Source organism: Gossypium hirsutum, chromosome A09, assembly GCF_007990345.1.
Source record: "Gossypium hirsutum isolate 1008001.06 chromosome A09, Gossypium_hirsutum_v2.1, whole genome shotgun sequence".
Taxonomy (NCBI): domain Eukaryota; kingdom Viridiplantae; phylum Streptophyta; class Magnoliopsida; order Malvales; family Malvaceae; genus Gossypium; species Gossypium hirsutum.
Window position 1 is genome coordinate 77,087,657 of NC_053432.1, and position 18,317 is coordinate 77,105,973.

Below are 18,317 nucleotides of genomic sequence, written 5' to 3' on the forward strand. Positions count from 1 at the left end.
TTTTTAGCAAATGGAATGGTCTGTACCCCGAAAAAAATAAAAGAAATGATGTGCAACAATTGGACCATCCAGCATGTCACGATCACATAATAACCAACCATTTGCCATCAGAATCAGATTTCAAAACTTCACCATATGCAACACATTTATGGAGTGGACCCATATAATTCCCTAGTTCTGACCTTTACAGTTTTGACCATCAAACTTGTGGATTCTACTCATTTTGCACTCTTCACAATGTCATAATAACCAAACTATTCGGAATCCCAAAATTGATTACAACATATCAACCTGTGCAACACATCAGTGGAGTGGAGATATGGACGTAACTCTTTTATCTAAGCACTTCTATGTTATCTTGGATCCTTTTACTTTTGATCCTCTCCATCTGAGACATCAACAGCTCATGCACCTTCTTCTTCAGCTGCACTCAAAAACACCACAAAGCAATTTCAAAGTAAATCAGTGACAACTTAATAACCATCACCAATCTTTACTGAATGTTCAAAGTCAGAGAATGTAAGCTATATAACAAGCAACGCTCCATTTTATGCACACATGACAGGTGAGAAAGAAAAAGGGTTGTGCTGCGGGAGTTTGTTACCATTCGAAAAAAATTGTATGTGAAGTCATGATAATGAAAACTAGATGGAGATTTAAGGAAATAACCTTATCGATTCCATCTTCATTTTTTACTGATACACGGAGTGCACCTTCAGGGCCTATTTTTTGATAGTTAGCCAATTCAAGATGATCAACTTCCCTATCTTCTGTTATGAAGACTACAGGAGATTCTTTCAACAGATCACATTTTGAGATAACATCAAGCCATAGGTGATTCCCAAACCTTTCACTAATCTCTTTGTATATCATGAACTGCATACAGTAGCATAAAATATAATCATCATGTCTATCTTTAGTACCCAGAAAAATATTTATCTGACCTTTAAAGCTGGAAATGAAGTAAAACAATCTCATATTGCTTATAAGAAAGATAAACAGAATAAAATAACCACAGGCTAAAATCAAAATAACACAAACAAATGACCAAAATACTTAGGAGGACTTGAGTGCCCCTCAAGCAAACATAAATCAGGATATGTTCTGGTTATGTTCCAGATGTCTTAAATCTCACAGATTATACATTGGCATCACTTCTCTACTACTAAAAGAAAGAGACCATGGCATACCTGATCAGACGGTGACATACCGCACTGTCCTGATAAATCATGAACATAAAGAATTGCTGTTGGCAAATGTGAGAGCACAGCAAGTGTTAACTTTTCCAAATTATTCCTGTCTTCTGCAATGGGCCGGGGGAGTAGGCAAATAAGATTACATAAAAAAACACTTCAGACATACAAGAACTGCAAACAGGATGCAGATGACAATTTTTAGTGTTGAGCTTAAAAGACAGGTAGTCAACCTGTTTACCAGTCAATTAGCATCTAACAAAAGGTTGGGTGTCTTCAAAACACTTTAATCACTTCAGATTCCATAAATAAATAGACTTGAAATCAAGCCACAAGTATAAGAATTTTCAACAATGATGCAGACACAACCAAAGAATAGTTACATTATAGCCAGTTTAGCTCCCCACGATATATTACTGCTCCTTTTCTGTCTCAACCTTTTGGACCTTAGTTTTGCCACATATTTCTGAATTAGTTACTCAATTACTACCAGGGAAAGCCACTACACCTATCAACTCGGGATTTTATTTCTAATTCCATCAAGTCAATGTGAACTTAACAATCGAAATTACATAGAAGCCTTGAGAAAATGTGGTCAAATTCTGGAGGGTAATGGGGGATTAAAAAGGGACTTTAGAACCACATGCATGCTCACTTGTACCAACCTGTCCCCGTTTGCGTGTGCACAGTGATAGCAAGAATGTAGTAGAGAGATGGAGAGATGCTGGCCAAGATAATTCTTCAGAATGTATAAAATCCATAAACTAGAAAAAAGAAACCTAACAAACTTCAAGATTCTTTACCATCACATCTCTTCAACAAGCCTGGGGTGTCGGTCACCTGGAAAGAGTTTTAAGTAAATCAGAAAAGGTACAAGCTGAAAGCACACAAAATCTTATAAAAAAGACTAACCTGAAAATGCTGGTAATCTAGAGTAATATGACCCATGAGAATTCCTCTTGTTGTAAAAGGATAGTTGCACACCTAAGGACATAAAAGGAAAACTGTCCGGAAAAGGGAGATAAAAGGTAAATGATAATACCGTTTCAGTACCAATGGCACTTGATGGTATGTTGATTTTATATAAATCCCATACAGTTATCCTCGGCCTATTTCATTCTTTCAACCAGGCAAAACCAGACTATGCTTAGTATATCACCAATTTCAGATGTAAAGAGACCAAAAGCTAATGTTTCAACCTTCTTTACTTACTTACCTATCACTTATTTTAGGAATCACCAAACAAGTTCAGAAATGTCACAACCAGTCACATGTTCAACTTAAAAATTCATAAAAACTAGCAAATTTATAGATTTATGCCCAAAACATTACAAGACTAAACAATAATAGTACAAAACATGAGAGAAACGATGGACCAAACAGGCTAGGGAAGAGATCTCAAGAAATATCTGACAAAGAAAATGACAAGGAGTCTTGGCAAAAGCAAAACACCAGCATGGCTAAATGAAAACAAGAAAGACAAAGAAGGGAGGTCCTCTGGCGTGGTAGTTGGAGACTAGTTCAGTAGACTATGTTATGGATGCCGTTGTGGGCAAGCCATGAAGCCAAAAGCACCAAAGATGGAAAAAAGATAAAAACAACTTTGACTAATATTCCTAACTAGAATAATTTATATAGTTAGTACTTCATTGCAATTAAAAGTTTTTAATTTTAGTTTCTTATTCTACAAGTTAATTTAGTTTCTTAGTAATAAAATAAGACAAATTATTTATAGAGGTTAATGACTCTATTTCCAACGAGACTTAGGTTAGAAGCTCCCTTTAACCAGTTCCATATATTATTAATCAGAGGTTCTTCTCATGGTAGAAATCGCAACGGGGGAAAAAGCTCCCTCAAAACTTAATTTCAAGTGAATAGCCCAGTGACTCAATCAACAACCCATAACCTTAACAGACCATCTTCTCTTAGAATTCATATGGAAATTTTTCAATACAAGTTGGTATTTGACATGGTGTGTCAACCGTTTAGTGCAACCAATTAGCAGCTTTTTTGTCAGTCTGGCTCTTAAAATGTTGAAGAGGGCATGTAGATGGATGTCCTAAACTATCAAGACTCCTTTCCCTCTCAGTTCTTAATTTTTGAAGTCTTTCCTAAAATGCCAACAGTAGATGATTCAAACATATTAAAAGATCTTTTAGTGGGGTTCAAAAGAAGAAAGGATAGCTATTAGCATTAATCCCTCTTTGCTTTTTTCAGTTAAGACTTTAGATTTTTGTATGTATATCAAGTTTATTAAATTACCTAAGACAGACAAATAGTTTGAACTATGTTGGGAGGCCACAATATCAGAAGCACTCAGATTACCATTAAGAACCATTTTTGGGCTAGACTATTTTTCGTAGGAATAAAATTAACACCATTTTTTGCAATGCTACTTTAAGCAATAAAGTACTAATCTAAGAAAATAGCACCCAAACCAAAACCTGCAAGTAGTTGTGCAAACCTCAGGCTTTCCTGTTGAGAGTAGACGGACCAATGATGACTTCCCCACATTTGGTGCTCCAACAAGACACAGAGTTGGCATTTCTAGATCCACAACTGGCATGGCTCTCAAAGTCTGGAAACCAAATAATACGAAGATAAACCATCTTAAATATTCCACTTGCAATAAAATGAGCTTTCAAGGCTAAAGTTAAGGATATTCAAGCTTAAGTCATCAAGAAGAAGCTGAAACGGCCTAAAATGTTTCTACTTTGATGCAGCATAAGTTTATCACATAGAATAAAACAATGAGAGGTATTTTCTTTGACAAATAGAACAAAATACTGAGAGGACATGACCTTAGAAAAGTAGCAAAACGAACTACAAACAAAAAGCACTATTACTCCTAAAAGAGCCAAAATAGAATGTCTGTTGGCAGCAATGACTACCATGAACCATCACTTAAACTAAGGAAAGATCGTGATTCTAGATGTTTAAAGGTTTGATCCACATTATACAAACAATCCGATTCTTATAGTCATTCTTGTTCAAGGAAGTCCTACCTTAATTACCTTAGTAAATAAATATGACACTATGAACCTCCAATGCTAAAAACATAAAGAGAAAGAAATCCTAAAGTTAAAGTTCCCATGGTCTCTGAGTAAATTCCTCAACAACAGTGAAGAAATTAATTTTCTAGGAGGATACATCTGTCATTTACAACTTAGATGGTTTTCCAGCTACAGAGCAAATCATGTATACAGGCAAAAACATACAGACAACTGAAAAACATGTGATGTAATAAGCCAATCTGCATGCCGAGAAAAAATGTCAAATTCGATATTGTGAAAAACACGGGTCAAAAAGTTCAAGGCTAAATATCAACAAACTTCAAATTATAGCATTATTGGATATCAAACTGAAATTAAGACCAAAGGCTCACACTCAGGTATAAATGTCACATACGCATATGCATCCCTGTACTTACTTTCCATAAAATGACCTAATATTTGGAGGGGTGAACCCCTCATATCCAGCTATGCATTAGGTTATTTAATTTGTTTTATGAGTTCTTGAAAAAAATGAAGAGCCTAAGAAACAGAGATTGTTTAATATTTAGTTCTTGGCTATGCTAAAAGAGATATTTCTAGTTCATACTTCCACACTCAAAAAGAAATTGTTCTTATATTTTTACTTATATATTTTAAGTTAATACTTGTTTTAAACTAGATAATTTAAAGATTTATGATTATATACCTTTGCAATATACAATAAATCATCAATAGCCTGTCCTTCACACTTGAAGATTTCTTGAAGTTTCTCCAAACCCTACAATAACAGAAAATATACAAAAGTGATAGTACTGAACATCAATAAAAGATCTATATAGCAAAAAGATAATTACTTACCTCAGTCAATCGTTCCTCTGCTTCCTTCTTTGATAAAGACTGCAAAGAGTAAATCAATAGATGCTTAATTAGCATTTTCAAACAGACTTTCAAGTTGTACCTTAAACCATATACATACATATGCGTGTGTAGAGAGAGAGGGGGGATTATAAATTTATAATTCAATATGCCAATATTGGAGTTTAAAAGCTCCATACACAGGTTCATATGCTTGCCACATTTACGTTGAACAATATGTTAGTAATCGAGTATTGACTTCCTTCTTTAGAGTTAAAAATGGCACATGGCAAGCACTAAACTCACCAGTAGAATATTTTAACTCCATTGTAAGGTATAGGATTATAATCCATATATAAATCACATGGTCCTTCGATTAGATTTGAAAGAAACAATGTTACTTTGCCTCTTCATTTTCTTAACACACATACTGGACGCATCATAGAGGACAGGGGTATAAGCGTATGAGTAAGACACTAAAATATAAGGGGGAAAACAATGAAAATGTAAAACAGCCCATGCCCAACGTTCAAGCATAAAAAAGTTAAATTTGCATTTAAATGAAACAGGCACATCAAATACAAGGGACCCCCCCCCCCTTTTCTTTTCCCCAAATAAATCTCTCTGACATCTTTCCTTGAAAAGGGTCTTCACACATGATTCTAAGGGAAGCACAAATAACCTTGGCACAAAGAGAAGCATGTTCCTTTCCAACAGATACCACCTTCTTCCTAAGAGCATCTACCTTTTTCAGAACCTGTGAGACAATAATCATGTTGTAATATGGCATTGCAAGAATGGAAGAGTGAATGAACCACATATAGTAATACCATAAAACATTCAAGGCTAAGACGATAATAAAGTTCAAATATGGCACTGAAAGAAAGGGGGGATGGGTAAATAAACCTTCCACAAACAATAATACAACTGACAGGGATATCATTTTGCTTAGTTTTAGATGTTATTCCACTGGGACAGCACTAAAGCTCAAAATTTTGTTTCTAAAAGCCATTCATTTTGCTTATAGATGAATGGATAAAAAGCATCATAATTCTTCGTATATATAACAAGACCATCTAAGGTAAAAAGAAGAGTGAGCTATTAATGAGTACCTCTTCATAATTTCCAGCCCCAAATGTCAACTCAATAAGAGATCGTTCATAAGGATGCAAATAGATTCTTTTGGGGAAATTCTCTATGTACCCTCTCAGTGGAACTGCCAATTCCTGAAGATGAAGTTTAAAAAAATGTTAAATTCGAGCAATATATTCATTACTGCAAGCTACAAGTTTTCTTTTATTATAAAAAGAACAGACACTGGAATAAGATCATACTTTCATCAGTGCATCGAGTTGCTTTGCACCTCTATTTCGTTCTCTCTTTGCTACATTTGCAATGCCTAGGTAGGAAACCAAATGTCATGCTAGACCAACAGTTTGACTTGTTGAACTAAATATAACATGAGCAAATGAATTTATTCAAATCTGTGTTGCTTTGACTCTTCATTTGTCTTGAAGCACTCGTGTCTGACATATGAGTATAGGGATATAACCTCCAAGAATTCTCCAGATACATGGAAAAACTTGTAAAAAATTTGACCATACCAATGTTGGACACATGCCCTTATCAAGGACTCGCACCGAAATCCCAAGTGACATAGTATTCAATCACCTTTTGTAGGCAAGACCCTCTTCGCCTTCCTCAAAGCAGATTGGAAAATATCAACTGATGGCATCACCATTGGCAGCTTCTGAAATGCACCAATAGTTTCTACTTTTGCTAATGATTGATCCTAAGAACAAAATATAAAGCCACCAATCAATTTTTCAGCATAACGAATATCATATTGTTAATGTGCTTGACTCATTATAGTCATGAGAATAATCATATATCACTAAATTCCATCATCTCAGATTAAAGACATGAAGTTGGTAATTTCAAACATTAGTCTACATATAGGATGAGAAATGGTCATAAAAATGCCAAAATCATTGACAAACGGTCACTTAGACTATGAAACTCGGTATTTACTGATATATAATGGGCACGTGACAGACCAATTTCTCGTCTCTAAAAAAATTTCCAATAACATCCATGAAGATACGTTGTTCGTCCTTAAAATAGAAGACACAATAATGCATGAGCCTTAGGTACAATAATATATCAAAGTTTAGAAAAATAGTATCTTGCCTAAAAGCTGCCCAACAATGCAGCAGAGGCATTTGCTAGCTTTAAAAATAAATAAATAAACAAAATAGCTGCTTAATCCACCATCAGAAATTCAGAAGAACAAATAACCTTGGGTTTAGTTTGGGGAGTGGGTACATAGCTTGCTTTGACGAGCTCGCAAGCGAAAGTCTGCATGTTTCTACACAAGCACAAGGTCTTGTGCTTTATAGGCCTCTGCATCTGGTAGAAGCCTAAATTTGGAGAGCAAAGATGGGAACAAGAGAAAGTAATTTATCATTAAAAATGAAATAAGAGTGAAGCTTATATACCTCTTGAGAAGCGGAAGGTTGTTGATAGATATCTGGAACAAGGGAGGTGGCATGACTCAAGTAGACTAAAGGCGCAGCTCATTCCCCCCAACCACTTGAGAAGCCAATCGCAACTAGCCCCAAAGTTTACCAAACGGTTCCGACTGCTGCCTGCGCCACGGCAAAGCCAGAGATAGACGGATAACTGAGATAAGAGTGAGTTCCGTCGTGTGTGTTTTTTCTCTTTGGGAAATGAATACTAGTACTACGGGCCTAGCAGGCCAAGCCCTTCCGGTTTTAAAAATATTGTTTTTATTTATTTATTGTTATTATTAGTTGTAGTAAATTTCTTATCTATTGTTATATTTTTTTTAAGAATAATTTATAAGTAATAAATTTAAAAGTTAAAATATGTCAAAATTTTATACTTTTGTATACTCCTTTCGTGAATTATGTACCTTCACTTTTTTTATCCAATTATTAATACTATTGAAAAAATTATTAAATTTTTTAATGTGACATATTGAAATTTTAAAAATACTCACTTTATAATTATGTAATAAAAAAATCGACATTATAATGAATCTAAATTTAATAGTATTAACAATTCTTAAGAGTTTACGTGATATTTTAATCAAAATAAAATATTTAAAATAATTAATGGTATTATAAAAATTGACATACTAAATTATTTAATTAATGGTATTATAAAAATTGACGTACTAATTTATTTTAAAAATATAAGACATATTATTAAATTTTAAATTTAAGCATGGTATAAGATTAAAATTTAACTATTATTACGTAATCTGAAAAAGAATAATGTCTATTCTCTATTAGGACAGTGATCACATAAGGAAGCCTTAGAGCATTCTATTGACAAATTGAGTATACCCTTTAAATGGTTGTCTATACAAACTTTCATTTTTATTTCTCAAAAAAATAATTAGTAATTGATTATATTCAAATTGCAATTTTCCTAGCTTCTTACTCTACCATGATTTATTTTTTAGGATTTAACTTAAAATGTGTTGTTCGATAAAATTTTAAGAGATTTCGCAGAAAAATAACATTGGGGTCTTGAAAAGTCCTATATTAGATATAGCACCGAGGCTTTAAAAGGCTATTCATGCTTGAATAAGCTACTTCCTTAGTAATAGTATTTTTATCAAGTTTAGGCTTTACAAGGCATAGCCCGATGGGATATTAGAGCCTCAAGAGGCTTTGTCAAAAATGACATTAGGGCCTTCAAAAAGCCTATGTTGGAGGCCCTATTGGGGCTTTAAGAAGACTTGCCTAATGAGGCACCAGAGCCTCAAGAGGCTTCACAAAGTGTGACGTTGAAAAAGTCATTGGTGCTTAAACAAATTGTTTTGTTAGTGATCACATGTTAAGTGAGTTGGAACATTAAAAGGCCTCGTATTGTAAAGATTTGAATGTCAGTTGTATTGAAAAATGCAGTTTTGAGATCCCATTTCGATAAACAAAATTTGTAAATATTTTTATTAAGATATTTACGGAATTTTATATAAGTATTAATTTTTTTATAAGTAAATTATTTGAAATTGTGTTTAACTAGTATTCAGGGGCTAGGGAGGAAGTTTCGGCCAAAGGTTTTCAAATTTTAAAGCATTCAATTGGTTAATTTAATTTAATCATTTTTTTTATAATTTTTATATTTTTGAGATTATGAGAGCTTAATCTAGTTAGCCCATGTATCAATTTATAAAAATATTAAAGTTTTAAAATTTGCAATAGTTGAGAATTGAAAGTTTTAAGTGCTGAATTGATAGATTTTAAACTTAAATTTGAAAAAGGATTAATATGTAAATTAAATTGATAATTTCGTGAATAAAACGTAAAATTAACTGTAGAAATAAGAAATAAGAGGTCCTTGATGGATTATAGTGAAATTAGATTTCAAATTGGAGTTTTATATAGAAAGTTCGGTTAGTTCTACTTTTAAGAATTAAATTGAATAAAATATAAAATTTGTATAAAATGTCAATTGATTGTGAATTTGGTTGGGTATTAATAATAATGTATGTTTATGTTAATTATTAAGTTTTTTTTTAAAGAGAAATTTGTATCATACAAATTGGAAAAAAACAAATACATGTCATAAAGCAGTGCAATACAAGCTCTATCCACATAACAAAAGTTTCAACATTAACATCAAATAAAGATTATGACACCTTAATAATTGGCTCTATTACAACTCAATAATGGCATATTTGGAGTGATTACAAGTAGGTATTAAAATAAGAAAATCAACATGGGATGGTCTACAATGGCAAGTAAAAATCGATAAAAGAATTGAGCATCTACTAAATTAGAAACGAGGATGAAAAACTAAGCTAAAATCACTTGTAAAAATAATACTAACAAAATTAAAAATCGATAAAAGAATTGAGCATCTATTAAATTAGAAACGAAGATGAAAACTTGCAAAAATAATACTAACAAAACTAAAAACATGCTACAAGAAAGCATATAAATAAAAAAATAACTGAAGAAAAAAGACATAAAATGAATGAAAAAAAAATTACGAGAGAGAAAAATACAGGTAAGAACCAGCTCGGAATCCGCACCTTAATTATGCAAAACAAAAGAGAATTAGCAAAGGGATCGATGAAAAAAGCGAAAAGTTTTTAACTCCAACTTTTTTTTTTTTTTAGAAAACTCCACCATTAAGTTAAACATACCAAATCGGGTCAAAGACTAACAAATTCCACCCAGAGCCGCACAGTTGCCGGCAATCTCCACCACCGAGGAAATGCCAGGCCCAGGTCCCCACCTCATGTATGTTATGAGCTCGGGCCTAGCTCTGACCCACCTCACCAGGGGACGTTTCTCCCCTCACCACACCCTTACCTATACTCTCAACGCCTTCTTCGGCCCTGACATAGGCTCCTTCTCGGAGTGGCTAACCTCTGTTCTCTTCCTTGACTCTTCCGTTCTCGCTTTTTTAGCTGATTCAATCCATCACCCTGTTTATTATGTCTTGATTCTGGGGCTTCCTTTATGCCTGTTCTACTCCTGGGCATCAGGTGTTTTGGTGAAAAGAAGCCTTCTTGATTCTGTTTCAGGGGTGAGCTGTTTTAAAGTGGATCAGGATTCTTATTTCTTTTATTTACTTTTATTGTGGGAAAATAGAAAGATATTGTTTTTTGATAAATGATCTGTTGGTTGAGCGGTAGATTTGCTAGGTTTTGTTTTCTTGTTTATTGATTTGAGTGCACATGGCACCTTTTTTTGCAACAGTTCTGTATGGCCAATGCTGTTAGATTGATGAAAATGGTGATGAATGTCAAATGAGTTCTCTGCCTTTGTTTATGAACAAGTTACTTAGCTAAAACTATTTGATTCAGTTGCATAAAATAATTTGTAATGTCATATCTTGTTATGTGTGTACTTTATTTTTCAGGTGCCACTTTCAAGGAAGCAATGCTTATTGTTGATATCAGCTGGTTCTTTTTCCCACTTTTTCCTTGACCATTTATTTGAGGTGAATTTTAGAGATTCCTTTTTTCATGACATGTGGCTAAATGTATCTGATTGTTTATTCCCCGGTAATTAGCATTTAAGTGTCGTTATGCAATATGATGATGGAAATTGTTGCAAAATAGTTTGTCAATGCAAAGGAAATTGATGTTTGAGGATGGACAATTCTGTTTCTTTTTGTGACAGAAATGATGAACTTATTAGTCAAAATGCTATACTGACTGCATAATTATGATTCGGTGGCTCATTGGAGAGGAGGGTGTAAAAGTTGTCTTGGTATGGCACAGCAGTGTACTGGGTGCTAAGGAAATGTATGTGTGGATTGGCATGCGCAAGCATATCCAATTTATCATTAAGATCTCATTGAGAAGTTTAAAGTTTGTTTGTTTCTTATTCATGATTTGTGCTTAAATGCAGATTCCTGAAAATGGACATTAGGGCTGTTGTTGGGTTAGGGAACAGTTTGGACTTTGTAAGAAGGCAAATAATATGAATTATCCTATGAGAGGGGGAGTTACAATACTTGTTTTCATGGTTGTTCCACCTTGAAATAATTAGATATGGTTAATTTATTCAGTCATTTAGGTAGCAATTAATGCTTTTTTAAGCATGATTTAATTTGTTTTTTTTGGTAGCTTCCTTGAGATGAGTTACTGTAGTTTCTTTGCTCCTATCCTTCGTCATTGCACCTATATCACATAGTGCTACATGATATGATACAAAAGAGTTGAATTATTGTCTTGCCACCTTGCTGGATTACCATGTTAGGGACCATCTGGTTGGTCATGTTAGCAGTATTATGATTTAAATAGTGTTAGAGGCCCTTTTATAGATTACACCGAGTGATATGAGCATTCCTTGTTAAGGCATTCTCTTCTCTTGAATACCAGGTATCTTATCTGGGGTGCATATTTTGAAAAATGGCGAAGTACAAGAAGAAATTGCTAGTTATTAGGGTATGATTTTCCCTTACAACCAAACAGAAACGAAATGTTTTGTAAACTAGGAAGTTACTTTCTGCATAATTTTAACAATTGAATGCTTGGAAGGGCTTATGTTTCATGTCTTTGGTCAGCATCATTGAATGTCTTGTTTTCTATCAGGCTCTGGGTTTTTGTTTTCTTGCAATACCTTGTGTGACATTTGCGCCTTGCACGTATCCAGACATGGGAATGTAAATATGACTCTCAAAGATTCATGGAGAAACTTAAAAGAAGTTGTATTATACTCGTTACAAACACATACATATCCAATACTCACACCTGATTTCAAGTGACATGGCTTATCTTTATTTTTTGTTCAGCATTTCTTTTGCATAATTTTGTAGACCTTATACAAAGATAAACATACAGGAAAATGGTAAGTCATCCATGTATACTTGGATATTGAGCACTGGCTGGTGGATAAACCGTGCACCTGTTAACCCAGATGCTGTGGTTGTAGTTGGATTCCTGTGCACTTGTTTAATTGGTGGCTTCATTTACATTAACAGGTGCTTATTTCTCACATTTGATATGTTTGTTTGATCTTATCATTTTCAGCTTTGAGTTTGAGTCTTGAGGAACTAATATTTTGCGCAATCATGTTTGCAGAGTGGGGTTGCCAAAATCTACTAGAAAACAATCATACCAATCAATGAAACTTATTATGATCATAGCAAGCCTGTATTCTTTCTGGTGTGCAAGCCAAATATACTGGGCTAATCCTCGACGGCCAGCAGTTGGCGAAGAAGCTGATCTTGGAGTCCTTGTATTCTTGGCTACCTACTTTCTTCTTCCCCATGGTCTCTGTATATTGTCCATGAACTCCGAGGATCTCCACACCGATCATATCCCTCTTTAATGGAGAAATTCAGCAATCTTATGCTAAGAAAAAAAAGAATAGTGTCTGCCAAAAAGGAAAAAGAAAAGGAAGAGGCTGCTCTATATTTAGAATTACTTGTGTTTGTGTCTTAGGGCTGGAGGTGAAGTTTTTAGTGAAAAGGATGAAAGGAACTTACTGAAGTTTTTGGGGAATCCCTATAGTATCTGCTCGAAAGTACTGAGTGAAGTTTGGAGAGCATTCCATCTTAACATGATAAAAATGTGATTTTTAGTTTAAATCAATCTATCCATCCATTTGCTAAAAGGATGAAGTTGAATTTCAATAGAAATTGATTAATTACTTTTTGAGGCATTATATTAAGGAGGGGAACTTTTAAATCTTTATGCATGAATATTAGGAGTCCTAAAATTCAATTGTTATGTTCTTTATATACTGTGTTATTTTCTCACAGCACTTTCAAAAACATTTTTTTAACTGCAATAGCAATGCCAAATGAATTTGTTTCCTAACAAGAACTCATCCCAATATTTCGTATACTTCAACAAGTATACTTAAGATATTAGTTGTATGCATCAAGGCTAACATATGTTTATATTTACATTAATCACGAATGTTTTAAAAAAACATAGCTTTGATCTTATACTTATAAATCCTCATGATCGTTTGTAGAGCTTATGTCTCGTGGGCTTCATCCAATTATTGATCTTATTAATCATGCCACAAAAATGAAAGATCTTTTATCACTTTAACAGATCGTTAAGTTTTTATGTTTGCCAAAGTCTATCCACTCTAGAGCATATCTGAACACTAGTGACTACCGCTTTTAATTCACAATGGACACTTACATGAATTAAGCTCTAGATTCCTATCAACTCTTGCTATTATCGGGCTCGCACGTACCTTCCCACTCTTGCTATTAACTTTATAAGTCGCTTGACTTGGTCATTATGAATGGCCAAAGGGGGTGGCTTCAGTAATGTAAGTGTTGGTGTCATAGAAATGCTAATCCGAGCCCCCTTTGCCCTTTGGTATGGTGTTGGTTCCTAGCTTTTGTAGTGTGCTTGGTAGGTAGGGAATGTTAGGGTATGGGTTTGCCGGATGTGCTGTTACAAGAGCCGGTGACAGGTCCGTTTCTTACAGTTTTGAAGCTGAAATAAAGTGCTAGTTTATTACAATTGGGCATGACAAAGAAATCCGAATCCACTTGCTATCAAACCTAAATCAAATGTGACCCAAACAAAAACAAGTTATTACATTAGAGATAATGAGATCTTTTGGCCTTCAAAGAAAACTGTAGCATGCTTATAGCCCTTGCCAACACGGCAGCTGGGTTTATAATCTCTTATCTGAGTTGCAAGTTCTCCAAACTAAACCGACTTCGATCCTATGTGATTATGTTTGAGCAACTTATCTTTTTCTTTTTGGCACATAGAGCAACATGTCATTTTGCAAGTCCTATTTTCATATTTAAGATTAATATTATAGTAAATATTATCGCTAGTTAATTATAATTATTGTGTCTATCACTCCCTAGTCCAGTAAATGAAAGCAAAATGTATATTTGGTCTTCTCAGTTTTTTATATAATATTGACATAATCTATTTTTGAAGCAAGTATAGTTTTTAAATTAATGAAGGAACATTGACACTCTAACCTCTCACATTATCTTTTAATCATCACAACTTACTTTTAGTCCAAATTTACAAGGCAGAGAAATCAGGCTCCACAGGCTTAAACATTTTGGGCATTTTTAAGATGGAATCATCTTGGTTAATCCGGGAAACCGTCTTCTTTGCTCCTTTTCTAGTGTTTTTAGCAAATTTAGAAGCCAGTATGGTGATACCTAGATGCTGGGCATGGTTGGCTTGGTCCGAGGATGAAGCATCGCCATCCTCATATTCTGCACCAGCCCCATCGTCCATGTCATACATGTCATCATACAACTGTTCTTGTTTTGCTAGCTCAATGGCCAGCTTTTTCCTCTTGTACCGTCTCCAAGCAGCTTGAATAAAGCATGCTCCCCAAGTCCTCCATTGGTGAGAATAGTATCTGAACGCATGTTGCAGTTTCTTGCTATGCAGTCGCTTAAATTGCTTCGCCACATATCTGAGATCCCAGGCACGGAGAGCAAAGGCCTCAGCTTCTGTAATTGACTTCACCGTTCGGGTTGACAACGGAAGGTTTATGATGGAGTCTGAATGTGGAATCAAGGCCCATGTCAGCAACTCTTCACCACAAAAGTCACCAGGTCCCAGGGTTATCGAATTGTAAAACCCTGTTCGACCCCCGTTGGTTGTTGAGCTTTCGACTTTGCCTCGAATGATGAAAAGCATCTCCTGCACTGGATCACCTTCTCGGACAAGGAACATGTCGTTGGTGTTCAGGGACGAGACAAGACGTTCACATATGGCATCTAGTAGCTGGTCATCCATCTGAGCAAAAAATGGAACCTGAAACCAAAACCAGGCATCTACTTAAGTATTACTGGTTACATTGGGGTAACCACACAACAAATACTTACACGGCGAACAAGGGCAAGACAGAGATGCCTTTGAATTTGACGCCGGAGATCCAAGGGTAAGGACTTCAATATAGCTTCTTCATCAACACCTCTTGTGGCAGTCCATTGATAGTTAACGAACCGGCGCACACGGTCTTGCAAATCTGGTGGCAATTGCCGGTGTCTCATCCACTCTTCTGTATCTCTTCGTCGAATTCTCCACTCTTCTAGTCTAGCTGTAGTAGATTGAAGATAGCCCTTCAAGAAATGCAGAAGGTTCAATGGTAAGATAGCCATTATGTTTTAAGTCACAATCAAGTTAGCTAAAGGATGAAAATTTACCTGCATGTTGCCTATGAGATGTGAGAAGAAGACTAGACCACATATGCAAATAATAATGCAAAATAAAGTTTCTGAACTCAGAGTACTTGTCATAATACTTTGTCCATATGAACTGCATATATAACATATAATTGTTGCAGGTGTTAGAAAAACAACAACAACAAAAAAACTAATTTTAATACCTAATGCAATCAAACTAAATATATACCATAAATTTTTCAAACCCCACCAAAGGCAGTAAAAGTATTTATCAGGGAAATCCGATGAGGCAACATTGTTGCTAAAAGCATCAGAAAACATTCCAAACTGAAAATCTTTGTCATCATCATTCAAAGCATCGCAATTAATGATCACATTAGTTTTCTTGAGCCAAGCGTTCCGTGCAGACTTTCCGACGGTATTACAATCAAGGAAGTAAGGACTACATGAGGGTGAATGTGTGGAATTCATCTCTTTTGAACATTCTATTCTCCAGCATTCGTACTGCCGTTGAATCGACAACACATACCATGAAGCTCCCAACACCTGCACTGACAATTTAAAACCATAATTACAGATACCTTAGCATGGCAGCTTCATGTTAACATCATCGTATAACAGCACTCACATGGCTAGCTAGCGTATACAGAACGAGATTGTATGCTGCCCCTGACCAAGCAGTCTTGGCGACAACTCCCGTAGTTTTAATAATCCGTCGGTTAATCGGAAACATGATTAAGAATCGAGGAATATATTGGAGGAGGACAATGAAAGAAAGTGTATGGTTAGCATGAGCAGCCGTTGCACTTTTCGATGCCGGAATTATGAACCAGATGACAATCTGAGAAGCAATAAAACGAAATCAATGCCTGCAAAACTATATCAATCAACAAACCTCTAGCTGCAAGTTGTTGTTCAAGCAATTTTCCAGTTGTGGTTCATAGAGTTTGGCATGGGGAAAAATAAAAGGATATTGTACAAAAAAGATAATGGTAATATAATGAAAAAGTGAGTGAGAAACCTGAGGGAGAGGGAGGGCAGCAGCAAGATCAATGATGAAACTGGACTTCAAGTAGCGAATGGCAATGGCCTTTCGATCCATTACGAGCTCTCCCCTTCCGAAAACCCTAGAAGAGGGTGCGACAAAAGCAGTCCTGAACTTGATGGTGATGTGAATGAAAAAGAACAAGTCTGCGACGGTACGGAAGAAGGTGACAAAGATACCTAAGCCTAGATCGATTTGCATGCAGCCTGGGGCACCAATAACGGGAAGGAAAAAGTAGAGAGGGTCCAAAAACAAGGCAACGAGGCACGTGCAAAGAATAATGTAGTTCCATTTGGTTAGAGTGGGGCTTCCAGGATCAAGGACTTGATTCCACCATGGAACTTCCCGCCTCAGATCTGACAACTCTGAGAAGGTCTTTGGGAGCCGTCCGAAGCGGGTGGACGCGTATCGATGGAGGTGATTCATCTTCCACCAATATTAACAACCAATAATTAATAACTGATATTAAACATTTTTTTTCCATCAGATAATTACGAATAACAAAAAAAAAAAAGTGTTTAGAGATTACTTACGGTGGTAGGGATTTACCTGCAAAACCCCGGCTTGGCATGGACGATGGAAAGGTAAAGAGAGAAGCAGAAGAGGATTGGGTTTGAGAGATTTTTCCAAGTATGGAAGGCCTAGCTACTTCTGCGGATTTTCATGGGCAATTTGAGCGCCAAACAAAGCAATAAACTAATTAATGCAACTTTTATTATTGGCTTGTTTAATCAAAACAAATTTGTTAACTTCAAATATTTTTTAAATAACTCCTAAAATACTTTTTTCAAAATATCCACCTACTCTAAAAAAATTATAAATCCCCCCTTAATATCTATTTATTAAGAAATTTTTAAATAAAAAATAATTATACTATTTTTTATTTATCTATAATATATTTAAAAACACGAGTTTTTAAAAAAATTTAAACTGACAAGAATATCATTTATTTTCATCTTATTACTAAATTCACATTTAAAAATAATTATGGTATTTAATTTCAGATTATTAGTTAATATAGATATAAATATAAATTTTGAGGGTTACTTTTCTAAAATAATGACTAAATCAATACAATATATAAAAGTTGATGAATAAATTTATTATTATATTACTTTTTTTAACTATCACGCCACTCATACTTAACAGAAATAGACAAAAAAACTTAACAGAAATAGACAAAAACAAATCAATCTCAATTAGTAATTTTTTTTGAAAATATTTATGTATTTTTATATATGTCTTTGAATTGTTTTAGATTTAAGATCAATTTCAGATCATTTGTAAATTTTAAGGGTTAATTTTTAAAAAATATTATGACTAAATCGATATAATATGTAAAAGTTGATGGTTAAATTTGCTATTATACTTTTTTTTAACTACCACGTCAACTTATCATTTGTGATTTTAACAAAAATAATTAAAATGACCGAACTCTATATCATGAATGCTTAAATTACAAAAAAATTTATTTTAAACGCCTAAAATAAAATAAAAATTTAATAATTAGGTAATATGATTACCATTTTGTAACTATGGTCGTTGCGCAACTTTTTTTTTAATCCCATCATTTTCTTTAAATTTATTGTTATCCACAAATACATG

General features: G+C 34.5%; 3 protein-coding genes and 1 long non-coding RNA gene across 7 annotated transcripts; 2 read left to right on the forward strand and 2 right to left on the reverse strand.

The window, feature by feature from the left end:
- Nucleotides 1-87: 87 nt before the first annotated feature.
- On the reverse strand, nt 88-7,808 carry LOC107933663 (nucleolar GTP-binding protein 1). 2 transcript variants are annotated; one of them, XM_016865933.2, is made up of 14 exons: nt 7,540-7,808; nt 7,340-7,461; nt 6,713-6,833; nt 6,376-6,440; nt 6,154-6,267; nt 5,724-5,798; nt 5,045-5,083; nt 4,893-4,964; nt 3,658-3,771; nt 2,106-2,177; nt 1,997-2,033; nt 1,191-1,303; nt 670-876; nt 88-424 (listed from the first exon to the last, which is right to left on the reverse strand). In XM_016865933.2, the coding sequence occupies exons 1-14, from the start codon at nt 7,619-7,621 to the stop codon at nt 335-337; spliced, it is 1,323 nt and encodes a 440-aa protein (XP_016721422.2). In that variant the 5' UTR covers nt 7,622-7,808; the 3' UTR covers nt 88-334. The 2 variants fall into 2 exon arrangements, with proteins under 2 accessions (XP_016721422.2, XP_040932817.1); XM_041076883.1 differs by lacking the exon at nt 2,106-2,177 and having other exon boundaries at nt 7,540-7,795.
- A 2,239-nt stretch (nt 7,809-10,047) lies between these two features.
- On the forward strand, nt 10,048-13,185 carry LOC107933666 (uncharacterized). Of its 2 annotated transcripts, XM_016865936.2 has the most exons (4): nt 10,048-10,609; nt 10,946-11,026; nt 12,375-12,514; nt 12,615-13,185. In XM_016865936.2, the coding sequence occupies exons 1-4, from the start codon at nt 10,295-10,297 to the stop codon at nt 12,862-12,864; spliced, it is 786 nt and encodes a 261-aa protein (XP_016721425.1). In that variant the 5' UTR covers nt 10,048-10,294; the 3' UTR covers nt 12,865-13,185. The 2 variants fall into 2 exon arrangements, with proteins under 2 accessions (XP_016721425.1, XP_016721426.1); XM_016865937.2 differs by lacking the exon at nt 10,946-11,026 and having other exon boundaries at nt 10,052-10,609.
- Nucleotides 11,033-11,598, forward strand: LOC121206224 (uncharacterized). Its single transcript, XR_005901261.1, has 2 exons — nt 11,033-11,333; nt 11,440-11,598. It is a non-coding gene; the product is annotated as an uncharacterized lncRNA (long non-coding RNA).
- A 1,302-nt stretch (nt 13,186-14,487) lies between the features above and the next one.
- On the reverse strand, nt 14,488-17,404 carry LOC107933596 (probable cyclic nucleotide-gated ion channel 16). Of its 2 annotated transcripts, none has more exons than XM_016865853.2 (7): nt 17,262-17,404; nt 16,689-17,138; nt 16,296-16,508; nt 15,897-16,213; nt 15,689-15,800; nt 15,368-15,604; nt 14,488-15,296 (listed from the first exon to the last, which is right to left on the reverse strand). In XM_016865853.2, exons 2-7 carry the CDS (start codon nt 17,136-17,138, stop codon nt 14,547-14,549), a joined length of 2,079 nt encoding a protein of 692 aa, XP_016721342.2. In that variant the 5' UTR covers nt 17,262-17,404; the 3' UTR covers nt 14,488-14,546. The 2 variants fall into 2 exon arrangements, with proteins under 2 accessions (XP_016721342.2, XP_016721341.2); XM_016865852.2 differs by having other exon boundaries at nt 17,246-17,394.
- Between the last annotated feature and the right edge of the window lie 913 nt (nt 17,405-18,317).

Bases quoted from the DNA above. Each gene is read 5' to 3' on its own strand.
- LOC107933666 (XM_016865936.2), top strand. From the start codon at position 10,295: ATGCCAGGCCCAGGTCCCCACCTCATGTATGTTATGAGCTCGGGCCTA. The intron at 11,027-12,374 runs GTGAATTTTAGA...ATAAACATACAG, and splicing joins TCCTTGACCATTTATTTGAG to GAAAATGGTAAGTCATCCAT. The intron at 12,515-12,614 runs GTGCTTATTTCT...TCATGTTTGCAG, and splicing joins GGCTTCATTTACATTAACAG to AGTGGGGTTGCCAAAATCTA.
- LOC107933663 (XM_016865933.2), bottom strand. From the start codon at position 7,621: ATGAGCTGCGCCTTTAGTCTACTTGAGTCATGCCACCTCCCTTGTTCC. The intron at 4,965-5,044 runs GTAAGTAATTAT...CTGTTATTGTAG, and splicing joins CAGAGGAACGATTGACTGAG to GGTTTGGAGAAACTTCAAGA. The intron at 3,772-4,892 runs GTATATAATCAT...TTTGGTTTCCAG, and splicing joins ATTTATTGTATATTGCAAAG to ACTTTGAGAGCCATGCCAGT.
- LOC107933596 (XM_016865853.2), bottom strand. From the start codon at position 17,138: ATGAATCACCTCCATCGATACGCGTCCACCCGCTTCGGACGGCTCCCA. The intron at 16,214-16,295 runs GTGAGTGCTGTT...TTGTCAGTGCAG, and splicing joins TGTATACGCTAGCTAGCCAT to GTGTTGGGAGCTTCATGGTA. The intron at 15,801-15,896 runs GTATATATTTAG...TTATATATGCAG, and splicing joins TGGGGTTTGAAAAATTTATG to TTCATATGGACAAAGTATTA.